The 20,432-nt window shown below is 52.6% G+C and overlaps 1 protein-coding gene across 10 annotated transcripts in view; it reads left to right on the forward strand.

The window, feature by feature from the left end:
• Positions 1–20,432, forward strand: part of TOM1L2 (target of myb1 like 2 membrane trafficking protein) — a 111,089-nt gene that overhangs the window by 61,937 nt on the left and 28,720 nt on the right. For 9 of the 10 annotated variants that reach the window (XR_015726800.1, XM_045778270.2, XM_045778271.2 and 6 more), the window contains exons 3-6: positions 1,279–1,357; positions 8,163–8,312; positions 16,705–16,839; positions 18,284–18,442. Coding sequence is in view for 9 of the 10 variants with exons in the window: in XM_045778270.2 (XP_045634226.1) it covers positions 1,279–1,357; positions 8,163–8,312; positions 16,705–16,839; positions 18,284–18,442 (523 nt within the window). In the remaining variant the exon portion in view is untranslated. The remainder of the gene's footprint in view (positions 1–1,278; positions 1,358–8,162; positions 8,313–16,704; positions 16,840–18,283; positions 18,443–20,432) is intronic. The other variant, XM_045778278.2, reaches the window with a different exon arrangement.

Raw genomic sequence — 20,432 nt, forward strand, 5'->3', positions numbered from 1 at the left:
GGGTGGGGGGCTTCATGCCAGAGGTAGCAGTGGGCTCCGCAGCTTTGTTGGATCCTGGCTTCGAATAAACGAAATAACTTGTTAGACCCAAGGGCTGCACCGACTAGCAGCTTCTAGAGGGCTGGCTGGGTGACTGTGAAATAAGGAGGAATATGTTCCAGGTTCCAAACAATCAGCTTATGAACATGCCTCTGGGAATCCACACCAGCTCCATTACCTAAAAACACACAATGCTTTGGGTTTTGAGGAGACTTAATTTAAGTTTTCTTTTTCTTTCTTTCGTTCGTTCGTAAGAGTTTTATTTATTTGAGAGACAGAGAGCATGAGCGGGAGGAGGGGCCGAGGGAGAAGCAGACTCCCCGATGAGCTGGGAGCCCGATGCAGGACTTTGATCCCAGGACCCTGACATCCTAACCCGAGATGAAGGCAGACACTTTACTGACTGAGCCACCCAGGCGTCCCTTAAGTTTTCTTGGGCAGAAAGGAGTTCCGTGGAGCTGGGGAGGAGCTGAACATCTAAGCCTCATCAAGGAGCTGGCCATTCTTTCTTCCGTGTCTTGGTCCGCTGTCTCTTCGGCATACTCCCACACCACTGGGTTAGTTACTGTTCCGAATAAAGAATCCTTGCGTAGGATGCAAAATGCAAAAGGACTGCAAACAAGCCCGGTGAAAAACCTCCCGCCCCCTACTCTCTGCCACCCAGTTCCCCTCCTGAGGGGCAGCCAGAGTTACCAGCTTTTGGGGAGCTCCTTCCAGAGATTCTCTTCCCTCTGCTGGTGTGTGTACTATGTATGTATGTATGTATGTTGTTCTTTTATAAGCCAAAGAGAAGCATACCTTATACGCTGCTCTGCACACGACTGTTCACATTTCTTTGAGTTGGCTCCATATTGGTGCAATAAGGAGTGTCTATTCTTTCCCGCAGCTTTATAGTGTTCCATTGTGTGGATAAACGTGATCTAAATTAATGTTTCAGGGTGCCTGGCTGGCTCAGTCAGAAGAGCATGCGACTCTTGATCTCAGGGTCGTGAGTTCGACCCACATTGGGCGTAGAGATTACAAAAAATAAATAAAACTTAAAAAAATTTTTTTAAAAAGTTAACCTGTTTCACAATGATGGAAATTTCGTTTGCTTTTTATTTAGATAGACATGCCATCTAACACTTTGTGTGTAACAGACAGCCTTGTGGATATGCTGGTTCACACAAACAGGAGTGACTCTCTAGGGTAGCGCCCCGAGTGGAACTTGCAAGGATTTTAACATGTCCTTCTTTCCAGGCCAAAGGACGCCATTCGAGCCTTGAAGAAGCGCCTCAACGGGAACCGGAACTACAGAGAGGTCATGCTGGCATTGACAGTGAGTGCTGCCCTCGTGGGGGTGGGAAAGCTTCTGGGGAAATCCATGTTCACGGCCCTGCCCCGCTCCCAGGGCCTTCCCTCTGTCCACTCAGCACAGCCTCCGGCAGCCACGGCCTACAGATGGCTTGGTGCGAGTGCCACCGGGGTAGCAGAGCCTTCCCATAGTGCCCTTGGGTTTTCCTGCCTTGCCCCCCAAAGTGGGGGATGAGCTGCGAGCTGGTACATGTGAGCAGAGGATCAGGCATGCGCAGCACTGACTAGTACAGAACCCCAGCGCAGAGAAGCCGAGGGCCTGGCTGTGGACGTCCTTCCGGCCACCAGCCTGCTGTGACACAGCCACGCTAGCTGCCCTATCTAGGGGTCAGGTCCCTCCTTACAGACCTGCTGCCTTCCACCCAGAACCTTCCCGGGACCGTGCTGAGCTTTTCAGGTGTTAAAGAGCTCGCTTACAGTAACCTTCCCAAGCAGATATGCCGTTCCCTCAATGTGGAGAGAGGTCTGGGGGTTTGCCCAGACTTCGGGCTAGTGAGTGCCCAGCTGTGGATTATGGGGTAAAAACTGGTCATTGGTGCAGAGGTTCTGGAGAAAGTCAGCCTGGTGACTCCTTTCAGGGAGAAACGGACCAGATTTTTGCCCTTTATTGAAATGTCATGAAACTCAAAGGGACAACTTCGGCTGTTATTTCTGTCAAGAAAGCTAACAGTTACTCAGATGTGGCAAAATCTGGGCCGCGGGGAGTTTTTATAATGAAAGCTCTAACAGGTCAGCACGTGGGCTTCTCTGCAGGTTTGAATAGTTTGTTGTTTATCCAAAACAGCTATAACATCTTTCCTTTTAAAGCAAGAGAAACTGTTTGGATTTTTCACCCAAGTGAAAACCCAAGACTTATTAGGAGAGTGTTCTCTGCCAGGGAATTGGGGTTAGAAGAATAAAGGCAGAAAAGACCAGCTGAGAAATAGTGACTTTGAAAGCTTTTGGGTTTTTTTCTCAGAATTTGAGCCATGGCATTCACTAAACCCAGAGTGATGCCCAAAATGAATTGTTTTCAGAGTAGCTAAAATCACCAGGGAATGAGCTCGAAGATGTTGGGGCAGTTTCCTGGTATCTAAAACATACCCCTTTACACGCCCAACGTCATGGTCACTGTATTGGTTGGATGGAAGTCTGTCTTTTTTTTCTTTTTTTCAAGATTTTATTTATTTATTTATTTTAGAGAAAGAGAGCACATGAGTGCACACTGAATGGGGGAGGGGCAGAGGGAGAGGCAGAGAATCTCAAGGAGATTCTGCACTGAGCACGGAGCCCAACGCGGGGCTCGATCTCACGACCCTGAGATCACAACCTGAACCAAAACCCAAGAGTCAGACATTCAACGGACTGAGCCACCCAGGTCCCCAAGGATGGAAATCTTTCTAAAGTGGTCTCTACCTTTACTTCCTTGTGGAAGAACGTGGTGAACATTATTGAACCTTTCCTGATGGTTAGGTTTTTTATTATTATTATTATTATTATTATTATTATTATTACTCTCCCACCTTTATTGAGATATTGACATACAACATACGTAAGTTGAAAGTATACAATGTGATGATTTGATACACATGTATATTGTAAAATGATTACCACCATAAGGTTAGTAAACACCTCTATCCCCTCACATAATTACCTTTGTTGGGGAGGGAGGGGATAGCATTTAAGATCTAATTTCTTGGGGCGCCTGGGTGGCTCAGTTGGTTGAGTGTCCAGCTCTTGATTTCTGCTCAGGTCATGATCGCAGGGTCCAGGGATCAAGCCCGTATTGGGCTTCCTGCTCAGAGGGGATTCTGCTTGAGGATTCTTTCCCTCTCCCTCTGCCTCTCCTCCAGCTTGTAGATTCCCGCGCATACGCACTTGCTCTCTCTCTCAAATAAATAAGTCTTTCAAAACAAAATCTAATTTCTTACCTGTCAAGTATATACTACCGTATTGTTAATTACGGTCGTCATGCTATACGTTAGATCCCCAGAGCTTGCTCGTCTTACAGCTGGGAATTTGTACCCTTTGACCAACATCTCCCCATTTCCCCTGCCCCACAGCGACCATTCTCCTCTGTTGCTATGAGTTCAGCTTTTTTAGATTCCGCATGTAAGTGAGAAAATTGGGTATTTGTTTTCCTGTATTTGACTCATTTCACTTAGCATAATGACCTCAAGGTCCATCCGTGTTGTCGCAAAAGGCAGGATTTACTTCCTTTTTACGGATGAATAGTATTCCAGTGTGGGGTCTGTGTGTGTGTGTGTGTGTGTGTGTGTGTACATGGATAAAGAAATATCACACATATATCACAGTGTCTTTATACATTCATCCATCGGTAGATACTTCGACTGTTTCCATGTCTTGGCTATTGTGAATAATGCTGCAGTGAACATGGGGGTACAGATATCTCTTTGATACTGTTTTCATTTCTTTTAAATATATACTCAGAAGTGGGATTGCTGGATCATGAGGTAGCTCTGTTTTTATTTTTTTGGGGGGGGAACCTCCATACTGTTTTCCATAGTGGCTGCACCAATTTACATTCCCACCAACAGTGCACAAGGATTCCCTTTTCTCCGCGTCCTCGCCAACCCTTCTCTCTTGTCTTTTTGATACTAGCCATCCTGACAAGTGTGAGGTGGTCTCTTACTGTGGTTTTGATTTGCGTTTCCCTGATGATGAGTGATGTGGAGCATCTTCTCGCGTGCCTGTTGGCCATCTGTGCATCTTCCTTGAACTCATGTCTATTTAAAGTCCTCTGCCCGTTTTTTTTAAGTTTATTTATTTATTTTTAGTAATCTCTACACCCAGTATGGGGCTTGAACTCACGACTCCGAGATCAAGAGTCATATGCTCTGACTGAGCCAGCCAGGCGCCCCACCTTTGGCTACTTTTAATTGGATTGTTTTGGTTTTTTGTTTTTTGGGGGGCTTTTTGCTCTTGAGTTAAGTTCCTTATGTATTTTTGAGATTAACCCCTTATTGGATAGATGGTTTGCAAATATTTTTTCCCTTTCTGTAGAGTGTCTTTTTAGTTTGCTGATTGTTTCTTCTGCTGTGCAAAAGCTTTTTAGTTTGGCATAGTCCTGCTTATTTATTTTTGTTTTTGTTGCCTTTGCTTTTGGTGTCACATCCAAAAAATCTTTGCCAAGACCAATGTCAAGGAACTTTTCTCCTGTGTTATCTTTTGGTAGTTTTACAGTTTCGGGTCCTACATTTAAGTCATTAGTCCATTTCAAGTTAATTTTTGTGAATGGTATAAGATAGGGGTGCAGTTTCATTCTTCTGCATGTGGTTATCCAGTTGCCCCAACACTGTTTATCAGACTTCCTTTCTCCATTGAACCGTTGTCATACCTCTCTCATTAAATATTAGTTGACCGTGTATGTATGTATGGGTTTATTTCTGGGCCCTCAGTTCTGTTCCGTTGTCCTTTTTTTATGCCAGTACCATACTGTGTTGATTATTATAGCTCTGTACTATAGTTTGAAATCAGGAAGTATGAGGTCTCCACCTTTACTATTCTTTCTCAAGATTGCTCTGGCTATTCAGGGTTTTTTATGGTTTCATATGAATTTTAGGATTGTTTCTCCTATTTCTGTGAAATCTATAGATGGTTTTAGGTAGTATGGACATTTTAATAATATTAGTTCTTCCAATCCATGAACATGGGATATCTTTCCATTTGTTTGTGGCTTCTTTAATTTCTCTCATCAGGGTCTTAAAATCAGGGTACAATTCTTTCACCTCCTTGGTTAAATTTATTCCTAAGTTTTGTGTTTTTTGTTTGCTTATTTGTCGATGTAGTCAGGTCTTCGCTACAAATCTAGAGATGCCTTTGGGAGCCTTCTGACATGTGCAGATCCCTGTGCCTACACCGAAGGCTCCAGCCTGCTGCATGTCGTGTGATCTCATGTCTACTCTTACGGCTTCTCTGTCTTTGTCTTCCTTTACTGTATTAGTTGCTCTCAGTCCTCCTGCTCCTTATGGGCCTTTGACAAAGATACTAATACTTATTCCAAACAGGAGTTTGTTAGAGACCTGGAGAGTTCTCTGCTTGGGCCTCAGCATATGGACTTGAAATGCCATTTCTGATTGCTTAGGGGCACCTGTTGTCACTCCGTGGGCTTTGGCTGCTGGAAAATGGCTGCTGTGTGTTTCATGCTCTACAACCCACAAGGACCCTTTACCAAGGGCATTTTTTGGCAGAGTCCCTGAAGTGGCTGAGTGGCCTTTGCCAGCCAGGGAGAGCCTCCTGCATCTCCTGCTCTGCTAGGCTTCAGGGCTGCTCTGGAGCACACACCACCTCTGTCCACGGCATTTCCAAACCTGTATCTGAGCCCCGTGGGCCAGCCTAGGCCACACTGACTTTAAAGTCTGCTGTCCTGGAAGACGTAAGGATGTGCTCCTCAAAGGTGAGACGGGCGTCCTGGCCCACTGTTGCCCTGAGCGTGGTGGCAGAGCCTCGGCTGCCCTGCCATGTGGGCCTTCCTGCTCCCCTTTATCCATGTTCTTTCCCACCACAGCTGCTTTCTTCCCAGCCTCCTGCCCTTCCCTTCTCCACCTGCTCTTCATAAAATAAGCCATTCTTCCTGCCACCTGCCTTGGCCCCAGCAACCCGATGCCTGCATAGGCAAAGTGAGGAGAGGGTTTCAGAGGATTCTAGAAAGAAGGGGAACTGTGAGTTCCCAGAGGGCAGGAAGAACCCCTCTGGTTCCTCTCTGCAGCCCCCATGGTCACTGTGGGGGTGAATGCTGGTTCCCTTGTGGCCATCCGGAATCAGGCACATGCAGGGGCTAAGAACAAGGATGCCCCCTTGGCTGAGGAAAACTTTGGTGACGCGAGGATGCTGAGCTTTGGGGTCTCTGGGCAAACCGAGCAGAACCCGGAGCCTCCCACAGTGCAGGCAGGCAGTGGGGAAAGGCACCGTTTTGGGGTGCCTGGGTGGCTCAGTCATTAAGCGTCTGCCTTCGGCTCGGGGCGTGATCCCAGGATCCTGGGATCGAGCGCCACGTCAGGCTCCTCCACTGGGAACCTGCTTCTTCCTCTCCCACTCCCCTGCTAGTGTTCCCTCTCTCGCTGGCTGTCTCTTTCTCTGTCAAATGAATGAATAAAATCTTTAAAAAAAAAAAAGAAAAAGAAAAAGAAAGGCACCGTTTTGACTAGCTGTGTGGCTGCCAGGTTGGGGGCACATGCCAGCTCTGGCCTCCTTGGTGAAGTCACCAGCATCTCCAGGCCTCAGCTTCAGCATCTCAAAAATGGGATAATACCCACCTTACCAGGCGATTTCCAGGACCAGAAGAAGGAATAGGAAATCTGGCACCCCATTGCCTGTCATCTGAGGGACTCCCAGCTGATCTTGGAAGAGAGCTGTTAGGGGGGCAGGGGGTGGCCCTGTGGCCTCATTGTGGGTGAGGAGACAAGGGCTCTGGGGAAGGCTGATGTACTGAAAGAGAATTAATTCATTATGAGACTGGAACGAAATGGTATATAACGTGAAGGCTCCCACATAATGCCCAGCTGGTAGTCCGCTCTCCGTTAGTGTGAAGGGTGCGGGCCTTCCTAATGGCCGTGCTTGGTCAAGGTAATGCCTCATGGGATGAACCCAGCCCTGTGGCAGGGCTGCGTGAGGTAACCAGTGGTCAGCTCCGTTTAGGTGCCCAGGCAGCCAGAAATGTCCCCTGTTGCCGGGCACATTCCAAGGAGGCATTTCCCGCTAGTTGCCCGGGGCCCAGGGGTGCTGGTATGGGAAGGGCCGGGTGACTGTATGGGCTGGTTTACAGAGAAGTTCGGAAAGCTGTGTTCAGGGCTGAGACCCTCAGTGGGGACCCCTGAGTTCCAGGGGGCTTCTCCCCTGTCCTGTGGTGACTGGGAGTTGTCCCTTTCCTCACGCGTGTACAGCAGCCTCCTGAATGGTAATCATGACATCACAGTCCTCATTGACTGGCCCCCCATGCAGGGCACCGTGCTAGATGGTTCAAACATACTCTGTCATCCTTACTACGGTCCTGCAAACGGGTACTCATGTGCCCACCTTACAGATGAGGAAGCTGAGGCTCAGACAGCCTTGTCCCGGGCCGTTTCGGGAGGAGGTGGCAGAGCTGAGATTTAAGCCCACGCTGGCCATCCGGCCAGAACCCGCATGCGCTGTGCTTCTGCATGGCTAAGGCCTGTGTACCTCATTTTTCCAGACAGGGGAAGAGCGAGCAGGGTTTGGAGTGAACATGGACCTTGAAGCTGACTGGCAGCTGAGGCCCACAAACCATTTATTGGGAGTAGAAAGTCCTTAGTCATTGCCGATTTTAGTTGTGGAGGCAGGGTTCTGTGGGGCGTGTGTGTGTGTGTGTGTGTGTGTGTGTGAGGCTGAGTGAGTGTGTGTGTTTGCTTGCTTCCTCACATCCAAGGGCCAATAATTCACGTGGCAATTCAGGCTGTCACAGCAGCCCTCTCTGTGACAGAGCCTGAGTCCCGTTGGCTAATGTCTCACACCCACAAGCCCAGAGAGAGGAGTTAGAATGCTAATTTTCAGGGCCCGCTCAGTCATTTTGATCTCATTAAAACACCAGCATCCTTCTCATGCAAAACTGGAGCCTCAACTACCAACGAATTGCTCAATGATTGTGCAGGGACAGGCGACTTCAGTCAACCAGGGACGCCTGAATTAGAGTGGAGGGATGCAGTGCCATCCCCGTGTGGCTCTGGAGGAGATGGTGGGACTGTGTGGGAGAAGCAAAGGGCGGGGTTGGGGTGGAAACTCAGCTGCCATGGTTTTCTCTCCTCCCTTCTCAGGTGCTGGAGACGTGTGTGAAGAACTGTGGCCACCGCTTCCACATTCTCGTGGCCAACCGGGATTTCATCGACAGCGTCCTGGTCAAGATCATCTCTCCCAAGAACAACCCTCCCACCATTGTGCAGGACAAGGTGCTCGCTCTGATCCAGGTAGGCGAGCTCCCTTTGTCCAGTTTGTTGAGACCGAGTGAGGTGGGGCCCCTGAGCAGGGGGTCCTCATGCTTTCCCATCATTCGGAGGAAAGAATGGAGACCCTCCTGGGTTTAAATATGTGTTGCAAAATGTTTGTTTCTACACTCATCGCACTGGAATAAAACCCTGAGAGGTGGCTCTCAAGCCAGTTGACAGAGCCTTTACTGGTTTTCTGGGTGCCTGGCTCTCTGTCGCCCCCAGGGGCAGGTGGGGGGGCCCTGATGGGCCTCTGAGCCATTGGGAAGACATGGAGTAGGAAGGGCCACACTAGAGCCATGTACAGGGCCGGCGAGGCACTGGGTCGGGGCCAGCTCTGCGGCAGGCAGGGTGGGATCGGGGGAGACGGTGTTAAAGAGTGATTCACTGAGGAGGTGACATTTCTTTTGGACCCTGACGGACGTGGGGAGCTTGGCGGAAAGGTCAGAGTGTGCGAAGTGGCCCTGGGGGTAGCATGTGCATCAAAGAGCAGTTGACACATGTGTGATGTGTTCATTATTACGGGCTCTGTAACAAATTACCCCAAAACTTAGGGGTTTAACGCAGCAACTGTTTATTACCTCATTGTTTCTGTGGGTCAGGAATTCAGGAGCGGCTTAGATGAGTGATTCTGGCCTCAGGAGCTCTCGGGACGTTGTGGTCGAGAGTCAGCCAGAATTGCCTCATCTGTGGGCTCAATGAGCTGGAGGAGCCATGTCCAGGATGGCTCACCACAGGGCTGTTGGCAGGGGGCCCCAATTCCGCGCTGGCTGCTGGTAGGAGGCTTGAGTTTCTTGCTGTGCGGACTCCTGAGTGTCCTCGCAACATGGCAGCGGGTTGTCCCTAGAGCAAGGGATCCAAGAGAGCTCGGGAAAGAAGCTGCCGCGCCTCTGGGGACTGACTCTCAGAAGTCACGCACCATCTTTTCTGTCATATTCCATTTGTTAGAAGGGAGGCACCAGGTCCAGCCTCCAGAGCCGGGGACTGAAGCTGCTCATCTTAAAAGAGAAGAGGATGCTTTAAAGCCATCACAGGGAGCATAGCGTGTGATGAAGAACGTCTGGGGCCAGGAGATGAGGCCAGAAGGATGGATGGTCAGGGGCTTGTGGGCGGGCACGCTGACAGTTGATGCTCTGTCCTGTGGGCAGTGGGGAACCGCTGCACATTTCTGAGCTGGGTGTGCACAGATGGATCTGGATTTTAGACCAAGCCCCCTGGTGACAGGGCAGAAGGCATGCTCGTCAGCAAGCGCATTAGTGCTGTCGTCTTCAGGAGCCGAGGGGAGAGGGGGTGGGCTGGGCAGGAGGTACTGTGATCAGGGGTGGGCGTAGGGGGCATTCGAGGTGGTGGCGGCAGCGGACCCTGGAGAGGAAAGTGGGACCCCGGCTGAGGTTGTTTCCTGCGTCCTGTGCCTGCAAATCCTCTCCATCCTTCAGACAGCCCCCAGAGGCCTGCCCACCCCTAGGTTGACAGCACGCCCCCTCTCCTATCACCCTCTTTTGTGGTCTTCTCTACTTGTGGGCTCACCTTTGTCTCATCTGTCTCGCTCTGCGTTCTCCGGGAGTCCAGGGACATCATATCCCCAGCGTCTGGAGCAGTTGATTGTGTAGAGTGGGTGTTCAGTAAGTTGTTTTTCCTAACGAATGGGGGACCGTGGTTTGCTGAAGCTGTAAGGAAAGGGAGGAGTGGGGGTGACAGCAGAGCCGCCTCCTGTGTTTTCTTAGGTGGTCCCTGTCCCTGCAGTCTGCCCACCTGGTGTGTCTCCGTGTCTCTCCTTCCCTCCCTCCCTCTTTCTCTCACACATGCGCGCGTGCGCGCACACACACACACACAGGTGCAAACCACTTCACCCTCTACCCTCCCCACCCCCACTTCTGCCCTCGACTCCCCCAATCTGGGACTTTCCCAGTACACTCCCCTGCTTCGACACTCCCAGTATTGGATGTCAGGCCAGTAAATCGTGGCTTTTTGCTCACAACAGAGGGGGCACCGCAGCCTTGTGCAGTCCCACAGTGGTCACAGGCAAGGTCTCTCTGGAGTCAGACCTGGAAGGAGCACGTCCGGTGGCCAGGCCCGGTGGGTGGTTGGCCACCCCGAGCCGGGCTTGTTTTTTTTTTTTTAAAGATTTTATTTATTTATTTGACAGAGATAGAGACAGCCAGCGAGAGAGGGAACACAAGCAGGGGGAGTGGGAGAGGAAGAAGCAGGCTCATAGCGGAAGAGCCTGATATGGGGCTCGATCCCATAACGCCGGGATCACGCCCTGAGCCGAAGGCAGGCGCTTAACCGCTGTGCCACCCAGGCGCCCCCCGAGCCGGACTTGTGACCTGCGTAGCCCCTCTTGGCTGCGGGGCAGGGCACAGGGAGCCTCGTGCACTGGCTGTGGCTGTGGCTGTGGCTGTCCCCAGGGGCGCCGGCCCAGCTTTCCCATCAGGGTCACCGCCTGCTCTTAGCACTGCTTCTCCCAGCTTGTGTAACCTCAGCAGGTATTTGAACCTCTCTGGGCTTCTGCCTCCTTATCTGTAAAACGGGGGCCTGTGTCCCTGCCTCCTTACTCCCAATCTGGAGTCTGGGATCAGTCCTCCGGGGCACAGCGCCCGTGTCGTGAGGACGCCCCCTGGCGGCTTGGCGGCAGCATGCACACCCATCCACAGGGGCAGGAGCGGGATGGGCCCCTGAGGGCTTCGCGGGCTCCTTGTCTACCAGGATGCCCTGGATGGTCGAGCTGGGAAACCGCCGAGGGCTTTGTATAAGGATACTCCCCGGTGGGCTTGCTTACCTGCCTGGGAAGGGTTCTTCCTCTCCAGGTTTAGAAGTTTCATGAGGAACTTTTTGTCTTTGGTCCTGGCCACCCAACAGAAAAAAGCAGATAGCATTCAGAGGTGGCGGCTGGCTTGGCTTCTGGAATGGGGTGCACAGAAGAACAAATGGGATCTTCAGCCTTTTCTTTCCTTTTTCCTGAATTCTCTAAACGTACAGGGGATCACACATCAGACTCGCACGTACAACTGGATTAGTTTTTACAAACTGAATATACCGGGGTCACCAGGCCCTGTGTTGTGAGGCGGAATATGACCCGCACCCAAAGAGCCCCGCGCTCTTCCGCCGCGCTCCAGTTCAGTACTTAGACCAGCAGGCCCTTCTCTCCTTCCCGCCAGCACCGCGACCTTTAGCTGCGCAACATTTGCACTGACGCGTCCTCTCTAAAGCCCGGCTGATGAGTGTTGCACGTACTGCATGGTCAGCCCGTTCTTAACTCCTTGGGGAGACAAGATGACTTTATTTGCCTGTTGAATGTACGTGTGAGGACCGGGCAGTCCGCCCTGAGAGTCTGATGCTCCCCCCCCCCGCCCCCGCCCGGGAGGGGCGAGTGCTGCTCCAGCCATGACAATTGTGGGGGCGGGGGTGACAGGTCCCCGGCCTTCTTGCCAGCCTGGGAGGAGGCAGCAGGCCATCATAGAAACACAGCGAGACCGAAAAGAGGTTCGGTCAAGTGTGTGGGTGCCAGAGTCCTGACAGCTTCTTCCTCACCATCTTCACCCTCCGGACGTTTCTTGGTGCTCCTTGGAGCCCAGCTGCCAGGAAGTGGAAGCGGGCCAGCTCCAGCCCTGCCCCTGGGGAGCTGGTGATTTTATGGAGAGACAGAGGCTTGCAGATGATAGAGGGCCAGGGCCTACCCAGGGAGGGCTTGAGCTGGCTTTGGAATAGTCGAGAGGCAGCCCTAAACTCTGAACATATTGGTGCTTGAAAAGCTTTTAGGGCCAGCGGGTTAGATGGGTTAGACGGAGAAGGGCTCCCCACCCCTACCCCCACCCGGGCCAGGAGGCCTGGTTGGAGCTCCTGGTGGAGGTGGGATCTGTGGCTTTGATGACCAGGCATCAGCCTGAGCCCATTATCCCTCCGGTTGCTCCCCTATGGTGGGAGCAGGGAGGGGGCCTGTCTCCAAACAAGCTTTTCTATTCTTTTTTTTTTTTTTTTTAAGATTTTCTTTATTTATTTGACAGAGAGGGAGCAGGGGGAGCGCCAGGCAGAGGGAGAGGGGGAAGCAGACTCCCCGCTGAGGGAGCGCGATGCGAGGCTCCATCCCAGGACCCTGGGATCATGACCTGAACCGAGGGCAGACCCTTAAGCAACTAAACCACCCAGGCGCCTCTCCAACCCGCTTCTCTAACAGTCTCCCTGTGTCTATAGGGAGATGGGCGCTTGTCCTCACATGTTCTACTGGCTTCCAGCCCACCGTGCCTTCTGATTCCTTTCCTAGGATGCTGATCACAGGCATTGTCAGCCCGAGATTGGCCACACTGGGGCCGTTTCCACCAGCACACATTTGCCATCAGCAATGCTCTAGGGAGATTTTTTTCTTTTTCTTTCTTTTTTTTTTTTTAAAGATTTTATTTATTTATTTGACAGAGAGAGACAGCGAGAGAGGGAACACAGGCAAGGGAGTGGGAGAGGAAGAAGCAGGCTTCCTGCTGATCAGGGAGCCCGATGCAGGGCTCCATCCTAGGACCCTGGGATCATGACCTGAGCCGAAGGCAGACGCTTAACGACTCAGCCACCCAGGTGCCCCTCTAGGGGGATATTTGAAGAGAATCAGTGGTTGCCTATTCCTTGTTCCAATATTCCATTCCTCCTCGCATCGAGGCATCTGTGTCCTCTGGCTGTCCTCTAGCCATCTGTAGCCACCCCATCTCCCCCAGGCCCCTCAAAAGAGACACCCCTCAGACTTGTGTGCACCCGAGGCCCTGCCGTTCAGATTGCCCTCCATCTCCCCCAGCCCAAGGCCAGCGCGTAAGCCGTAAGGCAGAACACTTGGAAGCGGTTACCTGACTCAGGTGTGAGGGCCCAATGGGCTTCCCCGCTGCAGGAGTTTGCCCTTCAGGAGGGTAGCTGGTCTCCCTGGCAGCAAGAGAGGAGAGACGTTGAGAGCAGTGCAGTGTGGTGAGCAGCTTGCGACTTTCTCGGTCCCAGCCTTTGAACCGCCTGCCACTCTCAGCCCCCACTCCGTTTCTCACCTGGTCCCTGGCTGGCCTTTGGCTGCGTGCCTTTCTGTTTCTTCATGTGAAGTCCCATTTGTTCAGAAGACAAGAAGGACACTTGTACTCTATGCCATCCCTCAGCCTTTCCCTTGCAGTTGCTTTCAGGAACAGAAATGATACCGTCCTGGTAGGGTAAGCTCATGATGGTCAGGCCTCTCCTGCCTTCCCCCTCCCCCCTCTCCCCTCTCCCCTCTCCCTTCTCCCTTCCCCCCTCTTCCCCTGCCTCCCCACCCCCTGCCTCTTAGCAATCGAATCTAAAAATACCCTCTTTCCACTGAAGGTTTTCCTTTCCACTGAAGAAAGTGAGCTGGTGGGGGTGGGGGTGGGAGGAGCTAGAGGTGTTGTGTTCTTGGAAGGTGTCGAAGACGTTTGGCCACTGGCAGCTCTCTGGAGACCCTGTCACTGGGGCTAGGCAGTCCAGTCCAGGGACAGGAGCAGAACATGGCAAAAGCCAAAGAACAGAGCCCATAATCTAAATCAGCAGTCATTCATTGATCTGAAATTGGATGATTTAAAACTTTGAGGGAAATAGAAACAAGTATATTAGAGTTCGTGTTAGTATAATGCCTCAGTCTGGCGTTTGGTGTACAATCCCAAGGAGCAAAGGGAATAAAAGCATGAAATTCTTTTTTTTTCTCTCCCTATTCAACCTTCCTCTGGGTCTTTCAGCCCCTAACACTGTAGACATAGGCCAGAAAAGCACTTAGCTTTTGTATAGGGCAGCCTGTCGACGCCACCCCTGTGGCTCCCCGGCTTTAGGTTGGGGAACCGGAGTGAACCAGACTTCCTGAGCTTTGCCACCTCTCCCCTAGAGCAGATTCTCAAATCTCAGCTGGGTCAGCCATCCAGAGGGGCTCCTGCTTGCTTTGTCAGGGTCACCTCAGTCCCTGGACAGCCTAACTGGCCATCTTCCCGTGTTCTCCCCAGTAGGACAATGAGGATGCTTAGTAACCATGAGATCTGAAGTCAGTCTAACTTGATAAATGATGACTGGCTGCCTTCTCTGTGTAAGAGTGAGACTCGATGTGTGCTTGCACAGGTATGACTGAATGGGGAAGAAGACAGGAGCGCAGGCATTTGGGCATTGTGCCAGGAAGATACCAGAGGCCTGGTGTCTCTGGATGTATCCCAATTCTGCATTTCCACTAATGACTGTTCCTTTAAAGGTGCCCCCCGCCCTGTTCCCCGTTGGCATCAGAATCTTGTTCAGTAGAGAAAGTTGCCATGAACATATGCTCTGTTAGCACCCAGCTCACCCCAAACTACACAGGGGTCCCCTACAGGGGTTGAAAAAGTAGCAGGCAGGAAGGGAGTAGATTAGCCAAGACTGTTTGGTTGCAGGTAACAAATGCCACTTCCAGTCTGCCTAGGCAAAGAGGACTGTTTGTCATGACCAGGCAGGGCCTCCCAGAACCCTGGGTGTGACTGGACCTGGGGAAGGGACAAGAAGGGATCAGGAAAACCCTCCAAATCCTTTCTTGGCTGCACCTTCCAACACATAGGCTGTCTGTGCTCCCTGGCCCCCAGTGGGCATGTGGCTGCCTCCCAGGGCCCGCGTCTATAGAGGACAGTGTCACCTGTCCAAGGAGAGCAGCCCAGCTGTCCCCAAGCTCAGGGCCAAGCTCCTGGGCAGAGGGGAAGCTGACTGGCCCAACTTGGGATGTGTATTTCCCTCCTGGTGCCACAGAAAATAGAGTACCAGAGAAGGGGGGGGCCTGTTGGCTCACTGTCGGGGCAGGTGTCCCAAGAAGTATCCACTGCCTGGAGAGCACAGTGATGGTTCTTTAATTTCCATTCTTCCTATCTCCGATCTGGCTGAGATGGAGAGCAAGATAAATGAAAAGTGGTCCCCTGGAGTTGTTTGTCCTCCCATAGAAATAGAGGCAGGAAGCGGGACCAGGAAGAACTGTTGGGCTTTTTTCTCCCCAGCCGTCCGCAGCAGGCTGTAAACCTGGTCTTAGACCCTGAGCGAACATGCTAGCTGCGTTTTGAAGCTAGCCTCCTGGGACTCAGCTGGATTTTGAAGCCGGTGGTGGCAGCCAAAGCAGCTGGTGGAGAACGGGGCTCTGGGGCACTCCCTAGGGGGGCAGGCCTCGGTGCTGCTGCTCTCCAGCTGGCACTCCAGACAGGCCTCGGCAGGCACCTTGGGCCCTATTCAGCCTCCAGAAGGAATTGTTGGCCGAGAGGGGCCGTCCTCCGGCGGGCATTAAACCCCGAGTGCAGATCAAATAAGTGGATCAAGGAAGCCGGGCTGACAGTAATGTTTGTGGTGAGACGCACCAGTTGGAATGAACGAGGCTTTTTGGAAATTGACCTTTTAACTTCAAACGGGTCTGCTGGTTAGAGATAGAGTTTCCGTGGCTGCCCCAGGATTGGTTGGAATGCATTGCTAGAGCCAGGGAGGCACTTAAAGGCTTGTGACAGCAGCAGAATTGACGACAGACCCGTGGGCGCGAGACGCTGTGCCTCCTTCTCTGGGTATGTGTGTGGTTGGGGACAGGACAGGATGGTTCTAAAGAGCTGAGCTTCATTTGGGGGGAGCCGTTTGGAGATCTTTCTTTCAATAGACTGTCACTTCCAAAGAACAAAATATTAAAAAAATTTTTTTGGGTTTCACAAATCAATGAAGAGTGACAGTCTATTGAAATACGTGTTCTTTTTCTCTCTGCGTGGTCTTTTTATCGAAGGGACTCCAGTGGCTGTGCTTTGCAGTGGCTTTTGCCATGTGGGCAGGTGTGCAATGACACTGTGGACGGCTCGGGCTCTCCCGCCCCTGGGCCTCATGTCACCTCTCCGGCTGGCCCAGGCGTTCTCTGCCTTCGCGCACTCCGATCCACTGAGGAAACCCCACGTTAGCCTTTATTTCCCGTCACACATCCATTCCACCTTTCCTTTCTGCTCAGTTTGCCTACGGCTCCTGCCTCCGCCCCCGAGAGCTCTGCAGAGCCGAGCCGCGGCACTGCGGTCCCCACGGCGTCCTGCGGGCACGGCAGCAGGGCTGCGTCTTCACACCCTTCGGCTGAGCAGCACCAGGAATCGATTTCCTGGCGATTAGGGAAATGCCTGCATTTTACGATGCGCCACCGCGCTTAGGTGTTATTTCTCCGTATCTTCTCCAAGGAGTTACTACCTGCTAAATTAAGTTTTGTGTTTTTGGTCATGCTCAACAGTACCATTAAAAACCCACATTTTGCTCGTCGCATCGTGGCAGCATTGGGGGTGGGGGTTGGGACAGGAACAGAGTGGGTTTGGCTGGAGAGCATGGGCGCCTGAGAGAGTACCTGGGCCGCCGTTGGCGAGAAGTGCTTCCTAACGGGCCCTCTCTTTCCTCCCAGGCGTGGGCTGATGCCTTTCGAAGCAGCCCTGACCTCACCGGTGTTGTGCACATATACGAGGAATTGAAGAGGAAAGGGGTCGAGTTCCCCATGGCAGACTTGGACGCTCTGTCTCCCATACACACACCACAGCGGGTAAGCCTCCAGCTGGCATTTTCTAGAAAGACCTATTGCAGAACGGGCAAGCCACTGCCACCACCCTTCTGCTGCTCCCTTTGAATTATTCAGCTTGTCATCACGCTTTCTTAAAGCTTGAGGGCATTTCTTTTTAATAACAAGGGGAATGCAGGAGTGAGACAGCTGGTTGACTGGTGATTAAGTGGCAGCAGTGATCCCCCCCCTCGTTTTCGTCTGACTGTGGAAGGATATAATAGAGGGATCAGTGCCGACATTTTCCAGGAAATGGCTGCTTGGGTGGAGCCGTCCATCCGTGAGGGCCACTGGCAACTACTTTTCAGAGACCCCAGGAATCTGGTGTGGGGACGTCAGCATCTCCCTTGGAGAGCACTTGAGGCACCTCCGTGTTGGCAGTGTAGAGGAGCTGATGACGTCATTGACCACGGGGCAAAGGGCAGCTTTTGGTTTTTTTGACTTAGAGGTCAAATAGCTCTAAATTTTATTTTGAGCTATGAGTGTTCAGCATCCAGCCAGACATCCTTGAATTCCGCCAGCCGTGGGATGCAAAGCCCAAGGAAGGTCCGTTTAGGGGCCTGCCACGGAAGCTCTTACAACGTAGGGCACCTCTGTGCTTCCGAATGGATGCCATTCATCCCAGGAAGCTGGTACCTCTACTGGCTGGGAATCAGCCTCTGGCTCTGGGGGAGAGCCAGGAAGCTCCAGGATCTGGGAGAGGCTCCCTGTCCCAGCACACTCTGCCTTGCCGGCCCCATTTGCTCATCTCTGAAATGGGGGCGAGGAGTCCAGAGCGTCTGTACAGGTCTCTTGTGTGGATCACGGTTAACGTTCAAGAGGCTATCTGAGATGCTCCCAGGGAAAGCATCAGAAATTATACTTGGCAAAGTATTATTCTCATTATGATCCCTCCAAACCACTTACAATGCTTTGTGGAATAAATGTAACCTGTTTTATTTTTCTGATAATGACACAAAACAGTGTTGTGCCTGTAATTACAAAGAACATTCGGTAAATTGCATAATTACTATTTACGTTAGTCTCCTCGCAAAGGCCAAAATATAACCTTCTGGTACTGAATAGGGATTCATGATTAGCAAAACTTCGTCGCAGGCCCCCTCCACTCAGATTCTGAGGTGGTCCTAGTAACGGGAAGCCTGACCAGAGCTCTCACAGAGCGCCGTCGGTGCTCCCTTTCTGAGCGGCTTTGGTTGTCTGCGAGGTAAGTAGAGGGAGGAGCCGTTGATAGCCCGCTTCATGGATGGAGAGACTGGGTACAGAGAGGGCAGAGGGATTCCTCGAGCCTCACAAGTCAGCAGTAGAGCTGGGCCCCCCACCTGCCTGCCGGCTGCTGTGGCGGGAAGGGCTGCCCCCGGGTGGGGTAGGTGCCAGGCCCAGCCGTGCAGGCAGCCCAAGTGAACAGAGGACTTTGTTGTTGCCATGCCAGAGCGTCCCCGAAGTGGATCCAGCCGCAACCATGCCCAGGTCCCAGTCGCAGCAGAGGACGAATACCAGCTCCTATTCCTCGCCTCCTCCTGCTCCCTACTCCGCTCCGCAGGCCCCGGCTCTGAGTGTGACTGGCCCCATCACGGCCAATTCAGAACAGGTACTCGCAGACTTCTGGGCCGTAGGCAAGGCAGCTGACCGTCCTCGTTCACCCTTTTGGGACATGTGCGGAGGCCTTCCCTGACCAGGTGCTGGGCTAGGTGTTGGCGGCCCGCAGATGGAAGGGTCCAGGCCCTCTCCTGAGGGCTCACCGCTTAGTGGGGAGACAGGGGCAAAGACAGTCTGGCAGACAGTGTCGTGGCGTGGCTGCGGGAAAAGGAACCAGGAGTTGAGCCCAGAGTTGAGCGCTGCCTGGAGGGTCGCCCCGGGAGCTGGCGCTGCCAAGGCTCTCGAAGCTGGAGGGGGCCTCATCTGACAAGGTGTGGGGCCGTGAGGAGCGGGGCGTTCAGGGGAACAGCAGGGAGAAGGGTTGGAGGGTCAGTGCAGGTGCAGAATCCGAGAGGGAGGCCAAAGCACAGCAACGGACTTGTGTTGTGAACAGCCTTGTGAGTCACGCAGAGAGGCTGGGATTGATCTTGTAAGAGGCGTCAGCCATCAGAGGCCAGGGACGGGATCAGCAAGGTGCCGTGGAGGCGAGGCCAGGATGAGGGAGGCCCTTTAGGAAGCACCCTTTCTGTCTTATTCCAAACACTGCCCACCTTCCTTCCCTGAGTTATTTCCTGAGAGACCAATGCCGTTTTAATCCCAAAGTGGATTTTTTTAGACGAGTCGCAGAGACTCGTACTTAGATGAATCTCTAGAATGTCCGTTAGTTAAAATTTGAGAATTGATTAGACTTGGGGAAGGAAAAAAAAGCAGCATCCCAGTGTTTATATTTTATAAATCCTTATTTAATATTTGTGACAACGTCGTTATTATGGAAACTCGTTTAAACAGAGGGGTCAAGCGATGAGGTGTGGTTAACCGAAGTGTCGTGCCAGGGCTGCTCACGTTTCCGTTCTCTGCTGGCCCTGCGGCAGCGAGCAGGAGGAGGCGAGCTGGAGGTCGGACGGGCCTGGGCTTGAGTCCCCACCCCGCTACTCACTGTGAGGCTACAGTCAGGTCGTTTAACCCAGTCGGGTCAGTAGAACAGGGCGGTAGTCCGTCCCTCCCACTCATGGAGCCGTCGTGGGCTTGACAGGCAGCTGGAGAGGCCTCGTGGCCATCACTCCAGTGCTGTCTGTGCGCACGGCTAAGGAGAGGAAGTGAACCCCACAGCAGAAACGTGGGCTGTATGATAACTGTGGGCTTCATTCACTCCATTCTGCCCTTCCTCATGACTCACAATGGCCAGGACCTGTCCCCAGAAGGGAAACCCCGGGGAAGAAGGTCTCCGGCGGCTGTGGACTCTGCTTCCAGCAGCAGAACTGGGCCCCTTTCTGCTCAAAGGGGGGTCTGACATGTTTGGATTTGGACAGTCCCACTGAGTGAGACCTTCCATTAACTGCTTATCAGTTGGGTGGGAGCTTGGGAAGAGCCCTCCCACCGAAGCCAGAACAGTCCGGAGGAGGGTCTAGAATGGGCGAGAAGGCCTGGGTCCTGCCCCTGGGGGAAAATGGAAGCAGAGGCAGCAGGAACCCAGCCTGGCCTAGAGGGGCCCCAAGGGCTTCTGAGCCCATTTGGTGTCTTGCATTCCTGAGCTTCCAGGGCCAGAAACCTCTTCTGGCTAAGACTCAGGAAGAGTTCACCCACCAGGCAGAACCAGAGGGGAGAAGAACCACTCGGGACCTAGCCCTGTGTCTTCATTGACCGTGTGTCCATCTGACCATCCAGTACACATTAATTGAAGCCCCCTGTCCCCTTCCCTGTGCTGAGAGTACCGATCTCCACTCAGCAGAGTCCCTGCCCCCAGGAGATTGGGGGGGGGGGGGAGACAGGGCCGGTCCTGGAATGGGAGGTGGGCTGGCTGGTTCTGCCTCAGAGAGGGGGGCAGGGAAGAGTCAGTAAAGGCTGCAGGGAGGACAGAAGGTGTCATTGGAGCTAGGGCAAAGTGCAGTTGAGAGCCGTAGCAAAATCCAGCGCTCTGGATATTGTAGTAGGAAAGGGATCAG

This window comes from Ursus americanus, chromosome 14, assembly GCF_024610735.1.
Source record: "Ursus americanus isolate L20-20 chromosome 14, mUrsAme1.1.p, whole genome shotgun sequence".
Taxonomy (NCBI): domain Eukaryota; kingdom Metazoa; phylum Chordata; class Mammalia; order Carnivora; family Ursidae; genus Ursus; species Ursus americanus.